We start from the raw sequence: 21,547 nt of genomic DNA, 5'->3' as shown, positions 1-21,547 counted from the left end.
GAGAATTTTTATTGTCTTTTAATAATTTTATAAGTCAGTACCTTTTTAATAACCGCAGTTTTTACTTTGACAATAAAACATTTAGAACGACTTTGTCAAAGTGCAGATACACGCAATGCACGGTTTGGCAAACTCGATATTTCGGGACAGTTCCGGTTTGTGTTAAAATGTATCGATTCCTGGTTCCCCTTTTGCTCTTTCCGGTCTTAGTCGCCTGTACCATCGATTGAATTGTAGTATCTACAAAATGTTCAAAATAAGAAAAATGTACGTATTTTTAACAAAACAAAAATATTATGTTTAGACTTACTTTAATTAGTTTATATTTAAGTCTACGCATGGAAAATCCTCGCATTTAGCAAATACACGTTCGTCTCTAGTTTTGAGAACATTAATTATAATTATCAAATTATCATCGTACGCGAAAATACTTTATCGGACTAGGAATTGAAATATGAAAATATTTTATCGTCTCTAAAAAATTTTTATTTTCATTCGACCCAGACGAATACATTATTAAAAGCTAATATATAATGTACGAGGAATATTACGTACTGCAACTAATAAAATATTAACAAGTTTTTATAATCGAATAATAGAACGACTTTATTCAAAGAACCATTAACAGAATTCAGTCATTTTACTTTTACTGGATGGTGTCGACTCGAAATTACGAAAGTAAAAATTTCGATTTATTATTTTCGTTTCTCAATTATCCCCGAGACCAGACTTTGTTTTCGTACACACCAATGTGACCGAATAAAAGGCTCTTTCCGTCTGGACACTATATATAACCTGGGATAATATATTAAACATATAATCTTGGAAATTCAGTTTGCTACTCCTTTGAGTTTGGAGCCCAAAAACAAACGATTCTTTGCCACACTTGAGTTTTTTTCTAATTTTGGTAAAACGTCGTCATTTTTGCTTGGAGAGTGTCTAAATATTCTAACTATTTGGAGCACTTCATTTTTTATTAAAGGAGGAATTCCCAAGAGACGGATTTCCCCATTGGCTTCGTCACGGTGTTCTTGACTCTCTAGTATCATTTTTTTTTGTTTTTTTTTAAATGTTTATATCTAGCCATTACGTATAAAACACAAGGCGAATGTTTTAAATTGAAATTGTTAAACTCATTTTAATCTATTTGAATTTACTAAATCCTTTGGTATTTATGCTATTTATCATTCGTAACAAAACAAATAAATACTTGTATTAGACTTAAGCTATCAAATTAACTAGATTATATAGCGGGATGAAAAGTTTTTCGTGTTTAATTATATTTGTACTTTTCTTTTTATTTCTGTTCATAAATAATCGCATTTTATTTTGTTTTTTTATTAAAAAGCTGGTAAGAGTACTTGCGCGAATTTTCTGGCGCTCGAACAGGAGGTTAAGGGATCAGGAAGGAACGATAATTTCAAATATTATGACTTAAGTTTTTATTGTTATTTAAATTTTACAAGGATTAATTTTTCGAATTATGAGAAATTTCTCCTCTATTTAAAAAAAAGAAAAAAACGAAGATATTTCAAAATAGATTATAGGGAGAAGCATTAAAAACATGGCTCAAAAAATTGTGTGTGGCGCCATCTGTTATGAAATTATTTGAAGAAAATCACTTTAATAAAATTATTATTAAAGGTAAGAGCCTTAATTTTGGAGTTAGAGGCAAGTTTTTTACAAAATTGAAAATTCCAATAACGAGTAAAATTTTTATTCATCTAACACCACTCGAGATAGGAACCCTACGCTTTTCTACATGCCCTCCCCATGACTTATACTCTCCAAAATGTAGGCTAATAGCATCAATGCCATATACCTAAAATTATTCTTTCCAAATTTCAAAATTTTTGATCAGTGGAATCCTGAGATATAAAGCAAAATATGAGACAACGCATACGCGTGAACAAAATTTTGTTCTCCTTTTCAATCCAGACTATTATGTACAAATAACAAGGGAAAGTAATGAAATCGTGTCAAATTTAACCCCTCCCCCGTTTTTTTTTTTTTTTTTTTTTTTTTTGCAAATCTCCACGTTTTGAGACCTCCAAAACCCAAAAAAGTAAAAGAAAAAACAGAAAAAAAATTCCGTGATACTCGTGTGTGTTGGCTCCTATTTCATTTAATATCTCGGGCTGGGGTGAAGATTGAGAAACAAAATTTGGCATGGTAACTTTTAAGTGACATTGATGCTATTAAATTTTAGTGGTTAAAGGTCAAGGGAGTCAAGTGGGTAGATAGAGAAGTGTCGTGTATCACATCCCGAGAGAGAGGTCAGGTTTAATTTGGATTTTACACGTAATTAGCATTTAATATTTTTTTTAAAAATAAAATTATCATTACCGTCAAAATGAAGTATTTGCCATTTTATAATAATTAATAATACAAAGTTTTTGTAACAAAATCTCATAACAGATGGTTATGAGATTTTGTTGTTAAATCTCAAATTCTTGTCCATTTCAGTCAATGACACGTTGGATACAAATTAAAAATGAGAACTAAATCATGATTATAATTTTCGCTGTCATTTCCATGAAGATTAATGTAATGTTTCTTCTTAGTACTAGTCCATTCATCGAGAATAGATTAAATCTCTGACTTTCCCGTAGTTTTGTTTGAAATGACACCAGCATTTTCGTTCCCCAGAAAAATCGTGGATTAACTTCTTCCCATCGCTTTCAGCCTTAAGCTTAACAGAATATTTGTTATACTCTTTGAAATAAAATTTGACTTTGCGATTGCTCTTATTTGATTGTTATTTATTACAACAGTAGCCATTTTAGAAACAGTTTCCTCCTGTTTTTCACTCCTTACCTATCAATAGTTTGAATTTTTTGGAAATTTTCCCTTGTTTTTCACAATCATTTTGCAAATAATGCCGTGTTAGACAATGATAAAACATTTATCAAACATAGTCACAATGCCAGGTTGCAATTTTTAATCATATTTTTAATTTATCTAATTTAAAATATATGATCTCCACCTCAATTAGTAGTGTCTTGCCCCTGTAAATCATATTTTTCCTGTCAGCAATCGAGTCGTACTGGTCATTAACTTCTTTCAGGGGAAAATATTTTTTATTGAAATAACGTGACTTCCGGTGCAAATCGAAGTACGTATGTAATTAATCGAGGCCTTATGCCCCTAAACTTTCCATATCTGGTTTCGACTTTCATCTAACTCCTTTAGAGAAAGCAAACAAAAAAGGAGGAATTTCGAGCATATATTTATAGGGGCACCTGGACGTTGTTGGTAACAATCCTGTGGTGTTTATACTGGAAGAAACAACGGATTCCACAAAACGGTACGTGCTGAACATTCTTGTTGCACCACTGACCAGGTGCTATGTACAACTAATTTTGTTTAAAATGAACCAACTTGAAAATACGAACTCAACGAACCCTATCTGTTGGGGGTCTTGGATAAACACAGCGTGGTATTCTACTGCGAGAACTTCGAGAAAATTAATGCGTTTATCAACGAACTTCCTCCTGGTGATGCTGCGGCCGTCGACAGTGTCGGGAAACTGGTCGTTGATCCAGTATGACCACAGAGCTCTACTCCTTGCATTCATACAAGTTATTGGTGGATAAAATCAACGAGCTGGAAAGACGTGGAACTGAAATGCGGGATCAGTGGAATGTTTAAGTCAGGCGCTTGACGTACTGGACGGTTTTGCCCTGGACAAACTCAAATCTAGTTTATCAAAAAAATCCCGATTTGAAAAATATTCTGGATTGCACTGAACTAGAATTCTGAGTGAAACTGAAACATGTCCCCCTTACTCTCGGTCGACGTAAAAAATCTTTTTCCTTACATAAAGACATTCTATCCTCCAAACGAGAAACTTTTAAGAACATTGTAATTTACAACAGTAACCATTTCAATGCTCATCTTTATGTCTAAATTGAAATAAACAATTACGTAGTTTGTAAATGTAGTACATCTTGTTGGTTTTTGCCTTAATAACACAACATTTAAAAGCACCCAAACTGGCACCCAAAACGGAGTAAAAAAGCACCCAAAAATCCGGTTATTAGTTATCACATTCCAAGTCAATATCTATCAGTTCGGGTAGCGGTGCACTCAAAATATTCGCGTCAGAGTTGATGCACTGAATTTTCTTATGCTCTCTATACAATCTGCATTAGTCATTTTGGGTTTTTCTGATTCCTTTTCAATTTTTCTTTCCAATAATATGTTTCCTACATTTCTGTTCGTACTTTCCTTTGCAATTTCTTCGACTCGCACAGTTATCGGCTTTTTTGTTATTATTGCTAATATTGTAGATTCTGTCGTTCTGAACAAATCAACACAGATTTCGACGTTTTATCTCTTCGCCATCCAAAGTTTCACTGGCCAAATGCTGTACCCATCGCTATTTTCAGTTCTCAAGCGCAACTGCTACCTCTCCCCCACCATTTTAAACACGGACGTAAACCTTCTATCCAACAAAATTTAAATCGTGAGACTATCATTTATGGGTTACGAGATATAAGCGCGACAAATCTTTCCATTTGTTTGGTCGCTCCAATTTTCTTAGACCTACCTATACCGAACCGAATTTAAAATTAAAGACGTGTTGGGATCAAAAGGGAGGAGAGCGAAAGATGATTTCGGGGTATTCCCTGACTTTCCAAGTCTGTAAGGATCCTGCTTCTAGCAAAAACAAAATTATTAACATTGTAATCATAAAGTTAATATCAAGTTTGTTAAAAATAATATTAAGTCTTAATTTATCTATTTGATTAACTTTGTCATTTTGAAGTTTATCATGTATATGAAGAAAAGAATAAAGACAATCTGCACAAAAATTTATTTTATTATCTGATGTTGAATGTTCACATATCCAATTGCATCTGGAACTGTTGCACTGTTAATGGAGTTCTTTCTGTCTGCAGATTTCCAAAGAAAGGTCACCTGCTGAGATCAAAATTTTGTGACCAGATTTACAACACTGTACACAAATTAACAAGAAAGCAAACACTTTACTGAATATCTGAACACTTGAATTTCACATAAACAATCTAAGAGTGTAAACAATGTACAAACTTGAATAAAGTTCTTAATAAATTGTAACTAATGGATGTCACAGAAATTTTTCTTTTCTTCTCTTAACAGTTCAAAATAATATCAATAAAGTTTTGCTGTTCTAGTGGAAGATGTTTGGATTGTCTGAATTAGAAATGAGAAACAATCTTAGTTTACTTTTTGTTTTTTGGTATATGAACACTTGCCATGGTCATGTGAAGTATTTTGTAAAACATCACAAAGAGATCTAACATGTTGATCTCTATCAGAAGACTAAAAATAATTCACAACTATTGTCATTTTCTATAATAATAATGATATATGAATAATAATTATTATATAAACAAAATAATAAAACCCACAAAAATCACTATTTACTTTCAAAAAGCTTATCAATATGCACACAGATACACATTTAATTGCATAAAATGTCCTTTTCAATGATAACATTTCAAAATTCATTTGGGAATAATATGATAAATAGGAATGGTGCGAAATATGAGGAGAAAAACTTGATCATAAAGTTTACAAAGAATGGAAACAAGCATGATTAAATAAGAAAATCTGCAATATGTATCGTAAATAGAATACATTGAACTGGTCCACTGTATGCAAATAATCACAAAATGACTTGGTGTACTTGACTATCCATCTTTTTCAAATCACAAAACCAAAGGAAGAAAAATCGTGAAGAGAACCTTGAAACCAAAGTCTGAATAATGGTGTTTTGTGCTAGGTGGCAATTCCTGCACAGAAGAACAGGATCACAGGTTTTTGGCATCTGTTCTTTTATGATATACTGGCAGATATTGAAGTCTTTTATAAATTACCAATGTGGTATCTTCTGTCAGAAGACTATATATATAATTTGTTTTATATATAAACAACAATTCCGATTTGTGTTGGCTCCAGAAAAAGTATTTGAGCTCAGTCGACATGATCTTGAAATATAAGTCTCACATAACCAGGATGTCCAGACAATGGTGTTGCACAGAATGGGCATGCAGCATGAAAGGTGTTTGTACCATGAGGTATAGGAATTGATGCCCAATATCTGAAATAAAGAAATTTAATACAAAAATAATTAAATATGCATATAAAACTAAAAATAATCAAAAATTAAAAATTGATTATTTTTCTTAAAATTAACATTTTCTATGTTAAATAAGCTTTAGTAACTCTTGTCGATAGATATACAGTCAAGGCCAAAATTATTTTGGAAATATTCTAGTTTCTTAATTTTTTTTTCAAACAACAAATGTTAATTGTTAAACAAGATTGATCTTAAAATATCTCAAAATAAGAAGAAAAAGAAATCAATATTAGGAATGAAGTCTTTCTACTTTTAAAGAATCGTTTGTGTTTTCTTGAAAAGAAAAATAACAAACTTTATTCCAAATACTGATTTCTCTTTTTTATTCTGAGATGTTTTTAGATCAGTTTTGTATAACAATTAACATTTGTTTAAATTGATAACAAAATTATTAAAACTTATTGAAACAAAATGAAATTTCCAAACTTTTGACCATGACTAATAAATTTCCATAAAAATCATCAAAATATGGTTTACTTATATAAATTTATTTTATTACAAAATTTTTATAATATTGATTTTATTTCCAATAGTTGTGTTCTTTGAATAAATTTATTCAACATTTATAGTAAATACAAATTAAACAAATATACAACTTATTAATAAAAATTTATATATACATGGAGTAAAAATTATAAATATATTTAATTAATAAAGGAACAAAACAGAAAATATATCATCATTTTCTAAAACAAAATTTTAAAAAACTAAATGAAAACATAAAGATTCATTCTGATATGAAATAATAATAATTTTTCTTCTTCTTTGTAAAATAAAATTTTTGACAATTTATGACTGAAAATAAAAAATTAAATGTCTAAAATTATTGTAAAATTAAAATTTAAAAATTTCTATTATACCAGGTAATTATAACTAAAATATCCCTAACTTAACATTCTCTAGAGATATTCAGCAGTCCAAATGCAACTAAATCTGGCCTGATGGCATTTGAGAACATGTTGAAGATGACATCATAAAAAAAAAAACTAGCACCAAAACTCACCACTGGGACATTTTTGGCACTGCATGTAATGAAAATTTTATTTGTACAAGACATTCATGCTATACAGAGACTGTAGCAATACAAGGGACTCATTTTGAAGGTAATAAACAATGTGCTACTGACTTTCAAGGCTGTTGAATATGCATGTCATCAATAAACCAAGTTTTTTAAATGTCATCACAACCAAAAACACATGGAATGAAGTTTAAACAACAAGGGGGCTGAATGGATTGAAATCAGATTAAATAATAATAATAATACAATTTCTTAATTCGCTTTTCTATGACAATTTATAATATATGGCATACTGCTACCTATTATCCATATACAGTCAAACCTGTTTTTATGTGCTCTTTTTATGTGCGATTTTTTTAATGCGAATTTTTAATTTGTGCGGTTTTTTTATTTGTGCGGTATAGTTGACGACTAGTCTCGTGCGATTCGTCATGTCTCACGTTGACTTATTATAGCTAAATAAACTTATTATAGTAATATTATTGCATGAATATGCGAAAAATGAAATAATTTACTTTTTAAGTCAACAAAACACCACCTGGACAAAAATATGTAAAACAGACGATAGACCAGACGATGCAGTCAAGTGCTGACATCTGTTGTCAATAAATTCTATTTCGTACGGTTTTGAGTTATTTTCTATGTGAGACTTTTTTTATGCGGTCCCTGTTGACCGCATAAGAAAATATTTTTTTAATTGTGTTGCGAAAACTATTTTTTACAGCCATTCGTGAAGTTTCGTGCGATTTTTTAATGCGTTTTTTTAATGCGGTCCCTATCCACCGCATAAAAACAGGTTTGACTGTATATTTAAAATTATTTATTATATTTAAACTAAACATTACATGCTAACATTATTAGCTGATCAAATATAAAATTTTGAATGATTTCAAGGAATTTCTACAATATATTTTTAAATAGAATAAAAATCTTTCATTAATATATTATTCTTATAAATATAATAAATAATTTTTCTTTATTTTTAACATAAGCCTCTATAAATGCTTACTTGAAAATATTTAATTCAGAGGTCATATTGATTAAAATCTCATTTTGTCATATTTAAATCTAAAATTTAATTAGGAGTTCAAAATTACTTTTTTTAGAAACAAACACTTATTTAACTAATTTGTTTTACTTGTATAAAAATTTTTAAAAATATTTATATTTAAATCTAGAACAACTTTTTTGGTTTAAGTTTTAACCCAATTTACTTACTTTACTGTTTTCTCTGATGCCATATGACCACATGGGTTAAAGGCAAAAGTTGGAGGTCCAATATCAACATAAAATGCCGGTTCAATACCCATACATAATTTCACGATAGGTCCAACCTATTTAATTACATGTAGTAAATAAGTACACCTTATTGGAAAAAATAGTTTTATGTTTATTAAAGAACAACAGTAATTACATTTTATCGAGTTTATAAATAAAAATTTTATACCTCTAAACATATGGGACAAATACGAACATTAGAATTCTTCTCTTGTCCCCAGTCATGTAAACCTTGCACATGTCCACAGTTTAAATATACATAAGGTTGCTTTTCATTTGCTGAAAGCGTTCCTTTGCGTGGTATAACAAGTGTATTAAGTCCAACTGGACATTGTGGTCTTCCAGCATTTAATTCATCCAATTTTTCTTCAAGATGTTGCCTTGTCTTAAATTTATGAAATAAATGTCAAAATTTAAATTTTTAAATATATTTTCAATTCATAGCTAAATTAATTTCCTAAAATAGAAAAATCAAATTAAAAAAAAACACTAGATATAATAAAACTTCCTGAATCCCAATATATTGATACATACATCTATAGCCCTATTAATTATGGCAGCTGTTTAGTTGAGTTAAAAAGAAAAAACAATAAACAATTCTAATACAATAAAAGTATAATATTTTTAAAATGATAGTCATTTCAGTAAAACAGTTTATGATAACAAATAGAATTATAATTTCCACAATATAAAAAGTTATAATAAAATTTTAAATCATCAATAGCAAACAGAACAATCATTTAGTTAAGTTAACCAATATGAGAAATTTCCAAAAGTTTTAGACTTTTTACACACACAAATTTAATAATCATAGAAAGTTAATTAAAAAAAACCCAACCAACAAATTTTTGAGACAAATAACTGAAAATACCAATGAAAATGTTTTTAACTATTACTCAATAATGCAGGATAATAGTGCAAAACTGAAAAAAATTCTTGTAAGAATCTCTCTTGTAAACAAGTTACTTAATTACAGAAAACTAATAACTTATCCTAATTTAGAAAACCAATAATTTTTACCAAAACTATATTTTATATTAGATAGTAAAATATACTTGTTTGTTCACTAATATCTTAATTGCTAATAATTGTTTGTTACTAATACGTAAAATGTATAACACAGTCTTGCCAAGCTTTCCCAGCTGATAACTTTGAATATTTTTCTTGAAAGTCATTTTGAATGCATAAATAAGTCATATATACATGACAATTTCCATCATAATTAGCAATTTACTGTGTTTCTGATTGTTGTGCAACATTATAAAAAAATAATTTGAATAATGATGAAATGTTTAAAACATATTTATTTTTCTTAGAAATTTATAATTTTCTGCTGTTTCATATTATAATTTAAGTTTTCTGTAGGCTAGCATTTTTTTTTAGTATACTACTACTAGGTCATGTACTGCATTTTTGGAAATGCCGTAATAATAAAAATTAAGTTTTGAAAGAAATGTGGTGCTGTTTTCATTACTGATTTTTTAAGAATGTTCAGTGTTTTAAGAGATGTCAATTCTATTTAATGAATGCCTGAACTGATAGATCCACTTCATATCTATGATTAAAATTTTTTATGGTTTATAATAAAATATGTTAATTTAAATGAATATAATATACTAAAAAAAAAAAAAAAAAAAAAAAAAGCAGAAGTCTCATTAAAACTTAACAATAATTGAGATTTTTGTAAAATTTTTTATCATAAAAGTAAAGTCTTGCATTTACTGTTACTACAGGATTATTATAATTTTATCTAAAATACTATTAAAAATTTAAGCAAAATTTCAATCTGCACACAACTTTTCTTAAATACTGTAAAACATTTATTCAAAAAAATTAAATTCTATATTGTAGCATGAAAAACTTCATGTTTATGTTTTAATAATAGTCATAATATCATCATCACACTTAATCATAGCTATTTCCTTATAAATTAATTAGATATAATTTTAATACATGATCACAAAAATACCATCAGTATTTTTATTAATACTTACTGGAGATCTGCTAAGGCCTTCTGCTGAACGCCATAATAAAGTTGCTCCACAGAGGTCAATTAAAGTTCCATCTTGTAAAATATTTGTATCTTCTTCAATCTAAAACAGCAGGTAAAAACAAATTACTTCAAAAATTAATAATAGTAATAATAATAATTAATTAATATATTTCAGTTTAATACTGCGTGAAAGCAGTAACTGTTAAAGTACTGAAGCAGAAAAATAATTCTTCTGAATTATATTCAGAGAGGAAAACAAGCAGCTGCTTTATCAACATGTTTCTGTAATTACACTATGAGCTGCATGGTTCCAAGCTGCACAATCTGAAATATCTTCCAACTTTGAAGAAATGGATTTCTCTACTATCTGATGATGAGAGATTTGCTACCTGTCACCTTTTGTACAAAACAAAAACTTTGAATTGGAGCTAAAACTATAGGCTCTGTGTTTTGATATCTACATATTAATTTACAAGCTTGAAGCTCAACCTGAGCATACTTTTGTTGCAAGTGATGTGTGGCAAAAACTGAAAACTGCTTGATATGAATGACAACATTCAGCTTCTGTTTTCTGAGAGCAAGTTCATCATATTGACCCAAATCTTTGTAGCAAAATGAAATTTAACTGTACCTGTTTTCAGAAAATTATGTACTAATTGCTAACATAGTCTGCAACTAAAGCCTAATTGAAAATTTGTCAGAAGAGAGTCACAATTCTGTGAAATTCAGACAAACTTATTCAAAGATCATGACTGTACTCAGTAACCTTTCTACAAAAGCCTTCTCATTCCTGTTCAGCTCAGTTAATGTTGACAGAACTTTTTCAAAAATTACACATATTTTAACTCTCTGAAAAATGTTTTACCAAAGAAAACTTTGATATTAAATGTCAAATTATTTTTTAATCAAATATCGAAATGCTAAATATTACAGTATAAGTACAATATATAAGTATTTAGCACTTTGATGCATTATTACAATAAATGGTTAAAACATGTAATAATTAAAAATAAAGCATATAGAGCATTTTTGATGCACTTTATGAGGAGTGAGAAGAGCAATATATTTTGAAAGATTCTTGCAAACTGCTGCTGATAATGTACAATTGCTGTAAATTAATATTACTCTGTCCTAAAAAGATTACAATATATATAATTAAATTAATCCAATAATTGGTAAAATGAATTATTAAGCACAATTTCCAAAATAGTGCTCATGATTAAAATGTATAAAACTGATATAAAAAGCAAAATGATTGTGTATAATATATATTCTCACTTTAGATTGCTCCATTATAATAGACTTTTGGTGTTAACTCCTTTACATTAAAATACTTTATTAAACATGAATAAATAAAACAAAAACCAACTTACTTTTACACCTTTCTGAGCAGCAGATCTGGTTATTCTTAAGTAATAGACACCACCTCCAACTGATATCTCTCTCCAAATTCCAGCTTCTGTCCCAGCAGAGAAAGGACCTCTAGGATGCATTATTAAAACACCATTTGTAGTTAAACCATCAATTTCGCCACTTTGTTGCCACTTTGTAGCCTTTTCCTAAAGAAAATTCAATGTGCCTGATAAATTTAAACAGGTAAGAGAGCTTCAAAATAAATTTCAATTTTGAATGCTTGCTCCTAATTAAACCTACTAAACTGAAATACTGAACAGTGAACAAGAGAGCCAGTTTTATTACTAATAGAAAAGAAATGAATGGAAATTAATTTCAACATTAAGTAAATATTAAATAATAGTAATTTAATTAATGCTTCTAGTTTTTTAAATACTATTTTATTAATGTTAGTCTTTTGTGACTATAATCTATTAACAGGACTCATTATACTGATTTAACTTCTGGATAATAAACTGTTAATAAATTATAGTCACAATAGACTAACATTAATAAAAGTAATGACTTAAATTTATAAAAATTAAAATAATATCTATGCATCACTAGAATTATACAAAGTACTGTTCTAAAAGTATAATTTAGATTCAGATCTTGCTTTACTCCAGTTCCTCTCTTTTTAAAACACAGATATTGGAAAAAATATGGCAGAAGTACTTGTTAAACTAGCATTTTTGTATCTTCATATAACAATACTGAATGTTTTTTATTATTATTTTAGAAAAAATTAAGATTACAAAAAGTTGAATGGTTTTCAACTTTTAAAATTCTAAAGAAGGTTAAAGTAGTAAGAGACTGTATGAACATCAAACTTAATTGAACAACCAACAATACTTAATGCTCATATTTCCAAATTAGTTTCAGTTTAGTTTATTAGTTTAAGCTATACAACTCATAACTGAGGACACATTTACAACATAATACAATCAATCTTGCTACAACATATTTTTCACTGATGATTTACTAAATATTTACATTTATTGAAGTTAATCTGAAAATTGCACATTTCAATCTTTGGTTGTTGATGTGTTTTGCTGTATATTTTAAAGTTGATTACACAGCATCCCCAGATATTTCTAAATCATCATCATTGTAATCTTTACTGTATCATGTTTTAACTGTTTTGTTCAAAATTATAATTCACAGTTTTATACATTTTAAATGTTCCTATATATTATTTTGTATATTAATTTTATTGATACAGTAAATAGAAAAATTTGTATTTGCATATTTTATTTTATAATGCCAAGATTTATTTTAATGATAGCAATCCATTCTGCATTAGTTGAACATATTAAGGTCTTTACCTTAATATGTTCAACTAATATGCCTCAAAATAAAGGTCAATTCCACTGTGTGACTTTGATGTTTCTGAGATATCTGATTAGGAACATATTAAAGGAGATCATGTGAGGTATTTTAAAAGACCACATTAGGAAAAGGCTCTTAATATTTTTTGGGAGTTTCTTCTATTTTACAGGATTTGTAATTGTCTATTTATTCTTAAATTTTTTAAAAATAAATATCTATATATGATAAAATCATATATAGATATTTATATATGATTTGATTTTATATCTCATATATATATAATGATATAGATATATAATCATAATAGCTATGTGATCTTATCATTGTATCTAGATATTTGTTTTTTTATCTCATACATTTTTAAAACAAGATTTGATTATAAACACATTTAAATTTATATATTATTATTTTTGAAGAGAAATAATAAAATGCTTTATTTAAACCTAAGAACTAGTTTTATATTCAAAAAACATTATTATTATTATTATTATTATTATTATCTTTTCCATCACTCTTCAATAACATTTACTTCTTCAAATACTTACTCCAAGAAATATATTACATGAAGAGTCAAATCCTGCTGCATATATCCTTGCTATGTGATTATTGTTTCTTTCTATAAGTATACGACATGAAAACCGTGATATAGTACTCTGTGTAACTTTCCTTTCACCCATTTTATCACCAGCTATAGTGTCCATAACAACAAAATCAATTGGACTTTCAGAAGAACGGCCAATCTAGAAGAATATCAAATAAGCTTTCAAAATAAAGATATTTTAAAATTATATTTACTTTATTAACTCTTACTACTACTACTACAAAATTTAATATAGAAATAATATAGTAGATTGTAAATTATGTGTGTGAGGGCAAGTCAGAAGCATTTCAACTTAAAAGACCCATTGTGCACTCTTGTAAGGAATTACTTCAAAAGTCTGACCTCTTTACAGAAAGATAACAAATATCTAAAGGAAAGCTGAAAGATGTGGTTGCCAAAACTAAAAAAAAAATTCAGATGAAACAAAAGTTACAATTTTGATAAAAATATCATTTTACACAATGGGCCTTTTTACAATAAAATTAAAAATAAATTTAAATAAACTTATAATTTTATGATTTAATATCAACCTACACTTCAATTAAAAAAAATACTACATATATAATAGACAATAATTCAAAACAATCAAATGGAACTTATATCAAAGAAAAATTTTAAATAATAATAATTTACTAGAAGACGTAGTCTGTTCAAAAAATAATTTTTGGGTCCACCATTTATTTCTTAACTGTGTTCTAGAACACCCTTTGACGACCGGACCTTTCCTTTGAGGCTGCTAGGCCGCCGGGTTAAAATAGTTCCTTTAAAAAACACAATAAAACATCCAAATTAAAACAAAAGTAAAAATTCAGAAATTGGCGTTGATTACACAGCATCCCCTTGTTTGTTTTAATTTGGATGTTTTATTGTGTTTTTTAAAGGAACTATTTTAACCCAGCGGCCTAGCAGCCTCAAAGGAAAGGTCCGGTCGTCAAAGGGTGTTCTAGAACACAGTTAAGAAATAAATGGTGGACCCAAAAATTATTTTTTGAACAGACTACGTCTTCTTGAATCGACTAAAAGATTATCTAACGACGAAACTTAATAATTAATAATTTACTATTTAAATGATAAAATTATTTTTATTCATAAATTTATAAATATGAAGGAAAAAATATATGAGATTAAATTTTTAATAGATAAAGTCATTTATTTCAATGTATGCATTTTTATTTATAAAATATTAACCAGTGAAGCATTAAAAAAATAAACTTATTAATGGAAAGTTTTAATTCTTCTATCTATTCTATGGTTTCATTCTGAAAAATCAATGTCATAAAAATATAATGTAGGGAGAACTTTTTGTTTTGTAGCAAATAAAACACAGATCAATTCGTATTTCATGAGAATGGAAAATAAAAACAACATTAAATTAATTTAGGGTGCATATTACTTATGACTTACTTCTGTTCTGTGTGCATGAGAAAAGTAAAAGACAGTAAAAAACTTTTCTCCGCTGTATCCACAGTATTCCACAATTTTTTGCACTGTTAAGATTGATTTTAAAGAAGTCTTTTAAGCATTATCTTTGTATTCTGGATAATAAATTACAAAGATACAAAAATCTAACAATGAAAAAAAATAGTAAATGGTTCTTTGATAGAAATGTAAAAAATACACAAGTTTTAAGTTAATTTTTTTTTTAAAGAAATTTGCTTTTGTGAGAATCTGAAGAGGGGGACAATTAAGTTAATCATTTAATTTAATTAATTAAAGTAATATTCCAATCCGATTCTAATACCCCTGTGAAAGGACGACAAAGAGGGAAAAACCAATACACCTCCTATTTCTCACAATTTCACCATAGACAGAACAAATCAAATATCCCTCAGATTTAAACAATTATTACTAAGATTGCAATACAAACTCTGACCTTAGTCAACCCCAGCAATTAATTCTGTTTGTTTGACAGCTGTTATTAATTTTGAGGTAATGAGTAACAATACTGAATAGAAAAGAATTAATAAATTTGTCAAGACGTTCAATTTCTGACAATTAACATAAACAACACCCGAACCCAGATCAAATGTAGACCACATTGCATCAGAATGCCCCCTGATAGTTGTCCTGCAAAACAAGATAAAAAGGGGTTGCACCCATGCCTTGGGCGATCATCCAAAAGAAGCCTCCAGATGGGTAATGCTATTTGGACTTCTGCTCAACTCTCCTACTGAAGAACTGTTCGGGACTTGATCGCCGCAAGCTAAGAGGTATTTACTTAAGAGTAGATAGAAACTCTCTCTCTCTCTCTGTTCAAATATCTTATAAGTTAGAGTAAGATTAACTATTTAAAGAGAAATTAGGACCCTGAGAAGGCGATGGCACTACGGATAATGCCATGATCTTAACTGTTGAGCTAATACAGGATAATTCTCAAATCTGTTTCGTATTCTTCATTTTATATTCTTTTTGTATAAATTTTTGTGTTTATTAAACATGCTATTCTTATATTTAAATACATGTCATCCATGAGTATGGCCAACACCTTATCACGACCTCGCTAACCCTCCCACTCACTTACAACATAGGCCATCCCCTGACGCAAAGCTAGTAAGAAGGGCCCGAGCTTAGCACTCGACCCCATCAGTTCTCACACTTTCATACAGTACATATAAGTTTCCTTCAAAAAATTTATACACACATTACACATTAAATTAACATTTCATTAATTTTATTATACAGTAGAACCTCCATTATCCGGACCTCTATTATCCGGATTTTTCCTTATCCTGACTACCTTCATCCTCAATTAGTCCGAATAATAGAGATTCTACTGTACTATAATAGTTAATTGATTTTAATATTCTTATTGTCAACTGTCCATCTTTGTTTTAACTGTAGGACAAAAAATGTAAATTAATGGAAATTTTTTGAAAAGTCAGAAGAAAACACTACAAGCATCTGGGTATAAAATGTGAGGTCCAAGACAAGGTCTGAAATCGTAGAATTCTTGTGTTTAAATTATAACAATAAATTATAATTTATGAGAGAGAGAGAGAGAGAGAGAGAAACCTTAGTCTAAATGTGGCACAAAATATAAACAATGAGTCTCGGGACGATCAACACATGTTAAATGATCTGTCAATGTCAAACTGAAAGGTAGTATTCAAGCGCTTATATGAGTAAATAGTCAATCTACGAAAACAATTTCAGAAAAGGGGAAAGATTTGATGGATAGAAAAACATCATATATGATCATTAAAGTTCCAAGATGACAGAAATCACAAACAATGGGCTAAATTATGAGCACAAGTCTTATGGTTTTATCAACAATCTCCAAGCATAGTTGACAAAAATATGTCGAATATACACCTCAAATCAAACTTTTCCCGTGAACCGAGTTGATCTCGGTTTTCACCTGGAAACAAAGGAGAGACCAATCAGGAAGTGAGGAATGGAACGAGGGGGCCAATTGGAAATATGTATAGTGGGAGAAAAACTATAAAAATCGGAAATTCAAGGTCAAAGAACAGTCCTCTAGATCAACAGGGGGCAACCCCCAGCCCGCGAAACGTTTCTATCCAGTCTGTGAGAACTTTAATAGATTATTAAATTGGAAAAATAACTAACTAATTAATAGTTATTTTTCCAATTCTTTGTAATTTTTGAAAACGATAAGAGAAATAAATGTAGTAATTAACTTCTTTTTTCATTTATTTCATATTTGCAGACAAAAATTACAGGTCACGAGAAGGCGTCAATTAACTACTACGGCCCGCAGAAGAAACAAAATTTATTCTGGCCCATGTTATAAAAAAGGTTGCCCACCTTTGCTTTAGATTAAGCTCAAAGTCATGCTCTCTACATTGTGTTGTGTCGCTACCGACACTTACGATGCCACAGCGTCTCTGCAATCATCCACATCATCCATTGATCCCATCTTGTCCACCCTGGGGCTACGACTGAAGTCGAAGTTCTCACCATCCCGAAGGAATATAGAGAATTGGAACTGCCAATTATTGATGTAAGCATAAATGTTACCAAATAAACAGCTTTCTTTTGGAAAAGACTTGTCATTATTTGCCTCCCCTGCTACAGCCCACATGCAAACTTCCCTTAGGTTCATCCTGAAGCAGGATTAACTGATTCCCTATCTCCACTGGGTTGACAACCTTACAAAAATACCCGAGGACATACATTGCCCAACTTGTCTTGGGTATCTTGATATGACAATTTCTTAAGAGATTGGCAGTAGTGCTGAACACTGAATTTCATTTAACTGTAATACTTACAAATCATTATTCAACTATTTATAAAATACTTCTTTTATACAATTCAAAATACCTGAAACATATCAGTTTCTTCATCTGGCATATATTCTACAATAACAGCTTGGTTTCTTGATAAGGTGTAAGATATAGAATGCTGTTTACTGTCTAATATAGCCTATACAAGAAAAACATTTATAAAATTAAAATATTTTATAATATAGCATTATATATTAAAAATTTATTTATAAATAATAATGAAATATATATAGTTGAACCTAACTATTTCAAATCTCACAGGAACAGGAAAAAAAAATTTGAGATGGACAGATTGAGATATAGAGGTTCTTACACAGTAAACAGTAATAGGTTTGATTGAAAGTATGGTATTTTATTAATACAATAGCAAGTACAGATCATACCTATATTAGATATAAATAAAACATTTTTGACATATCTTAACATAAATAGTTTGTCAATAGTTTCTAATGCCTAACTTTCTTCAACCAATAAGATGCAAGCCAAACTTTTAGCCTTGGCCTACCAGTAGCCAAATGGAACACAGGTCATTGGCCAAAGGGTTGGCCACATAGGGTTTTCTGGGCTTTCTTCATGTTTGTTACATGTAAATAAGGGCCAGTTTCCCACAGAAAGTCCTCTCAGAAGGCACCTCCTTGGCAGATCATGTTGCTGTAAACAAATAAACCAAACAAAACTCATAGCTAATCAGAGAAAAACAGCATTGATTGCAATTATGTACTTTAATGCAACAGATACTTCTCAACTACTATTTATGCTATCAAAATGTTGCCAAGCTTTAAACTTGTAATTGATATTTCAGCCCCTAATTTGAGATAGAGATTTTGGTAGAAAATTATTTGAGATAAACATGGAAAATATATTGAATTTAGATTGAAAATGCAGAAGAAAAAATAAATTTCATGATAAAGAGGTTTGAGATAAAATTTTTTACCTACAGTTGAATCTGTCTACCAGTGTGTAAAATAAATGGTATATAGTGTCACTGTGCACAGCAATTAGAAAGAATGGTATGTTTCTAAAATTTTAACTGTTTTTTTTTCTTTTGGAAAGTGCATCAATTGCTCATCAATTTAGCATTACATCATTCCAATAGAATTCTTGTAGCCATCATTTCATCATTTCACTGGAGAAAAATATAGACAAAAAATTCTATTACAAGACAACATTAAATTTTTTCCTTCCCATATTCTATAGAATGATTATAAGTAAAGAATATGTGTTCAGAGCTCTTTGAAAAAAGAACTATTGGGCAAATCTCAACAAACTTTGGCATACATATTGTCCTGAGTATGTAGTATGTAGTTTTAATTTTTGGAAAAAATTTTACTTTCAAACTCAGCTGCTCAGGATAAAATTTAACAATGCTGTTCTCATATTCTGCATATTATGTACATTTCCTAACAAATTTTGAGCCATTTAAGTGCCAAAATTCCTTACATGCAGAGCTAGCATTGCTGTTTCGTTGACAGAAGAGTTTAACAAGTGATGCATGATCAGGCAAAGCAAGCACTATGACTTCACCTGTCAAAGACTTCAAGAATGTTTTTTTGATTCATTTTATATAAAAACTTCATTTTAAAATGCACTTAATATGCATACTATGAAGACAGCTGCACCTAATTTTGTCCTAAAAGAAGTTTTGCTGAATTTTGAAGTAGTAAAATTCATGCCTTAAAATGTGCTCAGCAAAAAATTTTAATGAAAAAAATATTTTCAATTTAAGTTTATAGGTATTCATCAGTTGAGCATTTGAACATATATGAACATAAATAAAAAGAACATTCAAACATAAAAATATAAATTAAAAATAATTTTTTAATTTATTCTATTTTGTATTTTGAATAGAATATTTTTGAATGAAAATAATCAAAATACGAAATATGAATAACTTTTTGAATTTCTATGTGTTCTATGTTCAAATGCTCAACTGATGAACATCTTTAAACTTAAGTTAAAAACATTTCTATTTCATTAAAATTTATTACTGGAGTATATTTTAAGGCATGAATTTTATTTCTGGTATTCTCTCCAGTTTCTAGAATAATTACATTTTGAAATAAAATTTTTACCTGAAAACTAAAATCATAATCAGGACAGTACATGTGCCAAATTTGACTGAGATTTTTCCAATAGTTTTTCTACAGAAAGTTCTAAATAGCAACTCCTTTAATTATAATCACCCTGTATATTTCATTGTTAAGCATCATTGATTATAACAGGGGTGGGCAAGCAAGAGTTCAGTGGGAGCTGTAGTTCTGCATTGTCGTGGCGGATAGTATGGTAAGGCATGCGGTTTTATTATATAATATAAATATAATATAAAACAAATATTGAATTCTTTTTAATAAACATATTTCTCACAAAATTATAAAAATAAAACTGTAAAAATAATAATAAACAGAAATTAACATTTTCAGCAAGAGCCGCATATAACTCAAAAAGAGCTGCATTTGCCCATGTCTGGATTATAAGTTCCCTTATGATAGGGATATTCAATGAAACTATATTTTGTAAATAATATGAATTTTAGATAATTATAATATATGTTATAGCTAGATGTTCAGTAGGATTGCAATTAGGGATTGCAATTGCTGGATCCCTCATCCAGCAATCCAGCTTGATCCAGTGCATTCTTTGGCCTGCTGGATCCAGCACCAGTTGTTGGATCCGGCGCTGCGAATCCGCAAATACTCAATTAACTGTCTAAATAATGCTGCAAAAGTCTACGTTGTCCCGTTGCTGCTTTGCTACGTGCGCTATCACTCGGCGGCCAAAGCGACGTTGTTCAGTGCGACACGTGCTACACGGCTACACCCCCTCTCTACACCGCACCTCTCGCCATTTTGTCTCTGCTGACTTAATTGCCAGTTGACTTTGCACTCTCGATAAATAAAATGTCTTGGCGCTAAATAAAATAAGTAACTCCTGCTCTAGTCCTGGTGCATAACTCTAATTTGCGGTGTCAATGAATCATGTGACGGAACGATTTATGATTATTTGATGATCCTGAAACCAACTAATGTAGAGGCAGAAAGGGCCTTCTCCACAGCAGGATATATATGCAGTTCATTAAGTAGTAAGTTGGGAGACAACACCATCAATACCATTTGTTTCTTGAGATCCTATGTCCAGAAAAGTAAAAGAAATAACAGAAGTAACCGATTTAATTTTATTTAATCCTTTAAAATACTTTATTCAAGACAAGATTAACATTTTAAAACTTTTACTCTAATTCTATTAAGTAAGAGTTTTTAACTTTTATTCTATAAGTGGCTAGTGGGCTAGGCTATGCAATTTTATTGTGAAAATTAGTGAGAAACTGAGACTACCTAGTTAGTTAAATAGTTAATTAAATTAATGAGTATCATTAATTTAATTAATTAATGAGTATCTTAGATATATGATGATATGAATGTATGTGATTCTTGATTGTGATAATAATAGCTAACTACTAATTACTTACTCAGTACTTTACTAACACGAATAATTAAATTAGTTATAAATAACTACAGACTTACATGTAGAGCCTATATAAAAAAACTTGTAAGACTGATAGCCA

General features: G+C 29.3%; 1 protein-coding gene across 1 annotated transcript in view; it reads right to left on the bottom strand.

The window, feature by feature from the left end:
- Positions 1-4,807: 4,807 nt before the first annotated feature.
- The window catches only part of LOC136976249 (protein pellino-like), a 58,305-nt gene continuing 41,565 nt past the window's right edge, over positions 4,808-21,547 (bottom strand). The window contains exons 4-10 of the mRNA XM_067271471.1: positions 18,023-18,124; positions 13,683-13,877; positions 11,790-11,975; positions 10,418-10,516; positions 8,593-8,808; positions 8,364-8,479; positions 4,808-6,088 (exon numbers count right to left, since the gene is read on the bottom strand). Coding sequence (XP_067127572.1) covers positions 5,962-6,088; positions 8,364-8,479; positions 8,593-8,808; positions 10,418-10,516; positions 11,790-11,975; positions 13,683-13,877; positions 18,023-18,124 — 1,041 coding nt within the window. The 3' untranslated portion in view covers positions 4,808-5,961. The remainder of the gene's footprint in view (positions 6,089-8,363; positions 8,480-8,592; positions 8,809-10,417; positions 10,517-11,789; positions 11,976-13,682; positions 13,878-18,022; positions 18,125-21,547) is intronic.

Source organism: Centruroides vittatus, unplaced genomic scaffold, assembly GCF_030686945.1.
Source record: "Centruroides vittatus isolate TY-2023 unplaced genomic scaffold, ASM3068694v2 contig_4, whole genome shotgun sequence".
Classification (NCBI taxonomy): domain Eukaryota; kingdom Metazoa; phylum Arthropoda; class Arachnida; order Scorpiones; family Buthidae; genus Centruroides; species Centruroides vittatus.
This window is presented reverse-complemented; position numbering and strand designations above follow the sequence as displayed.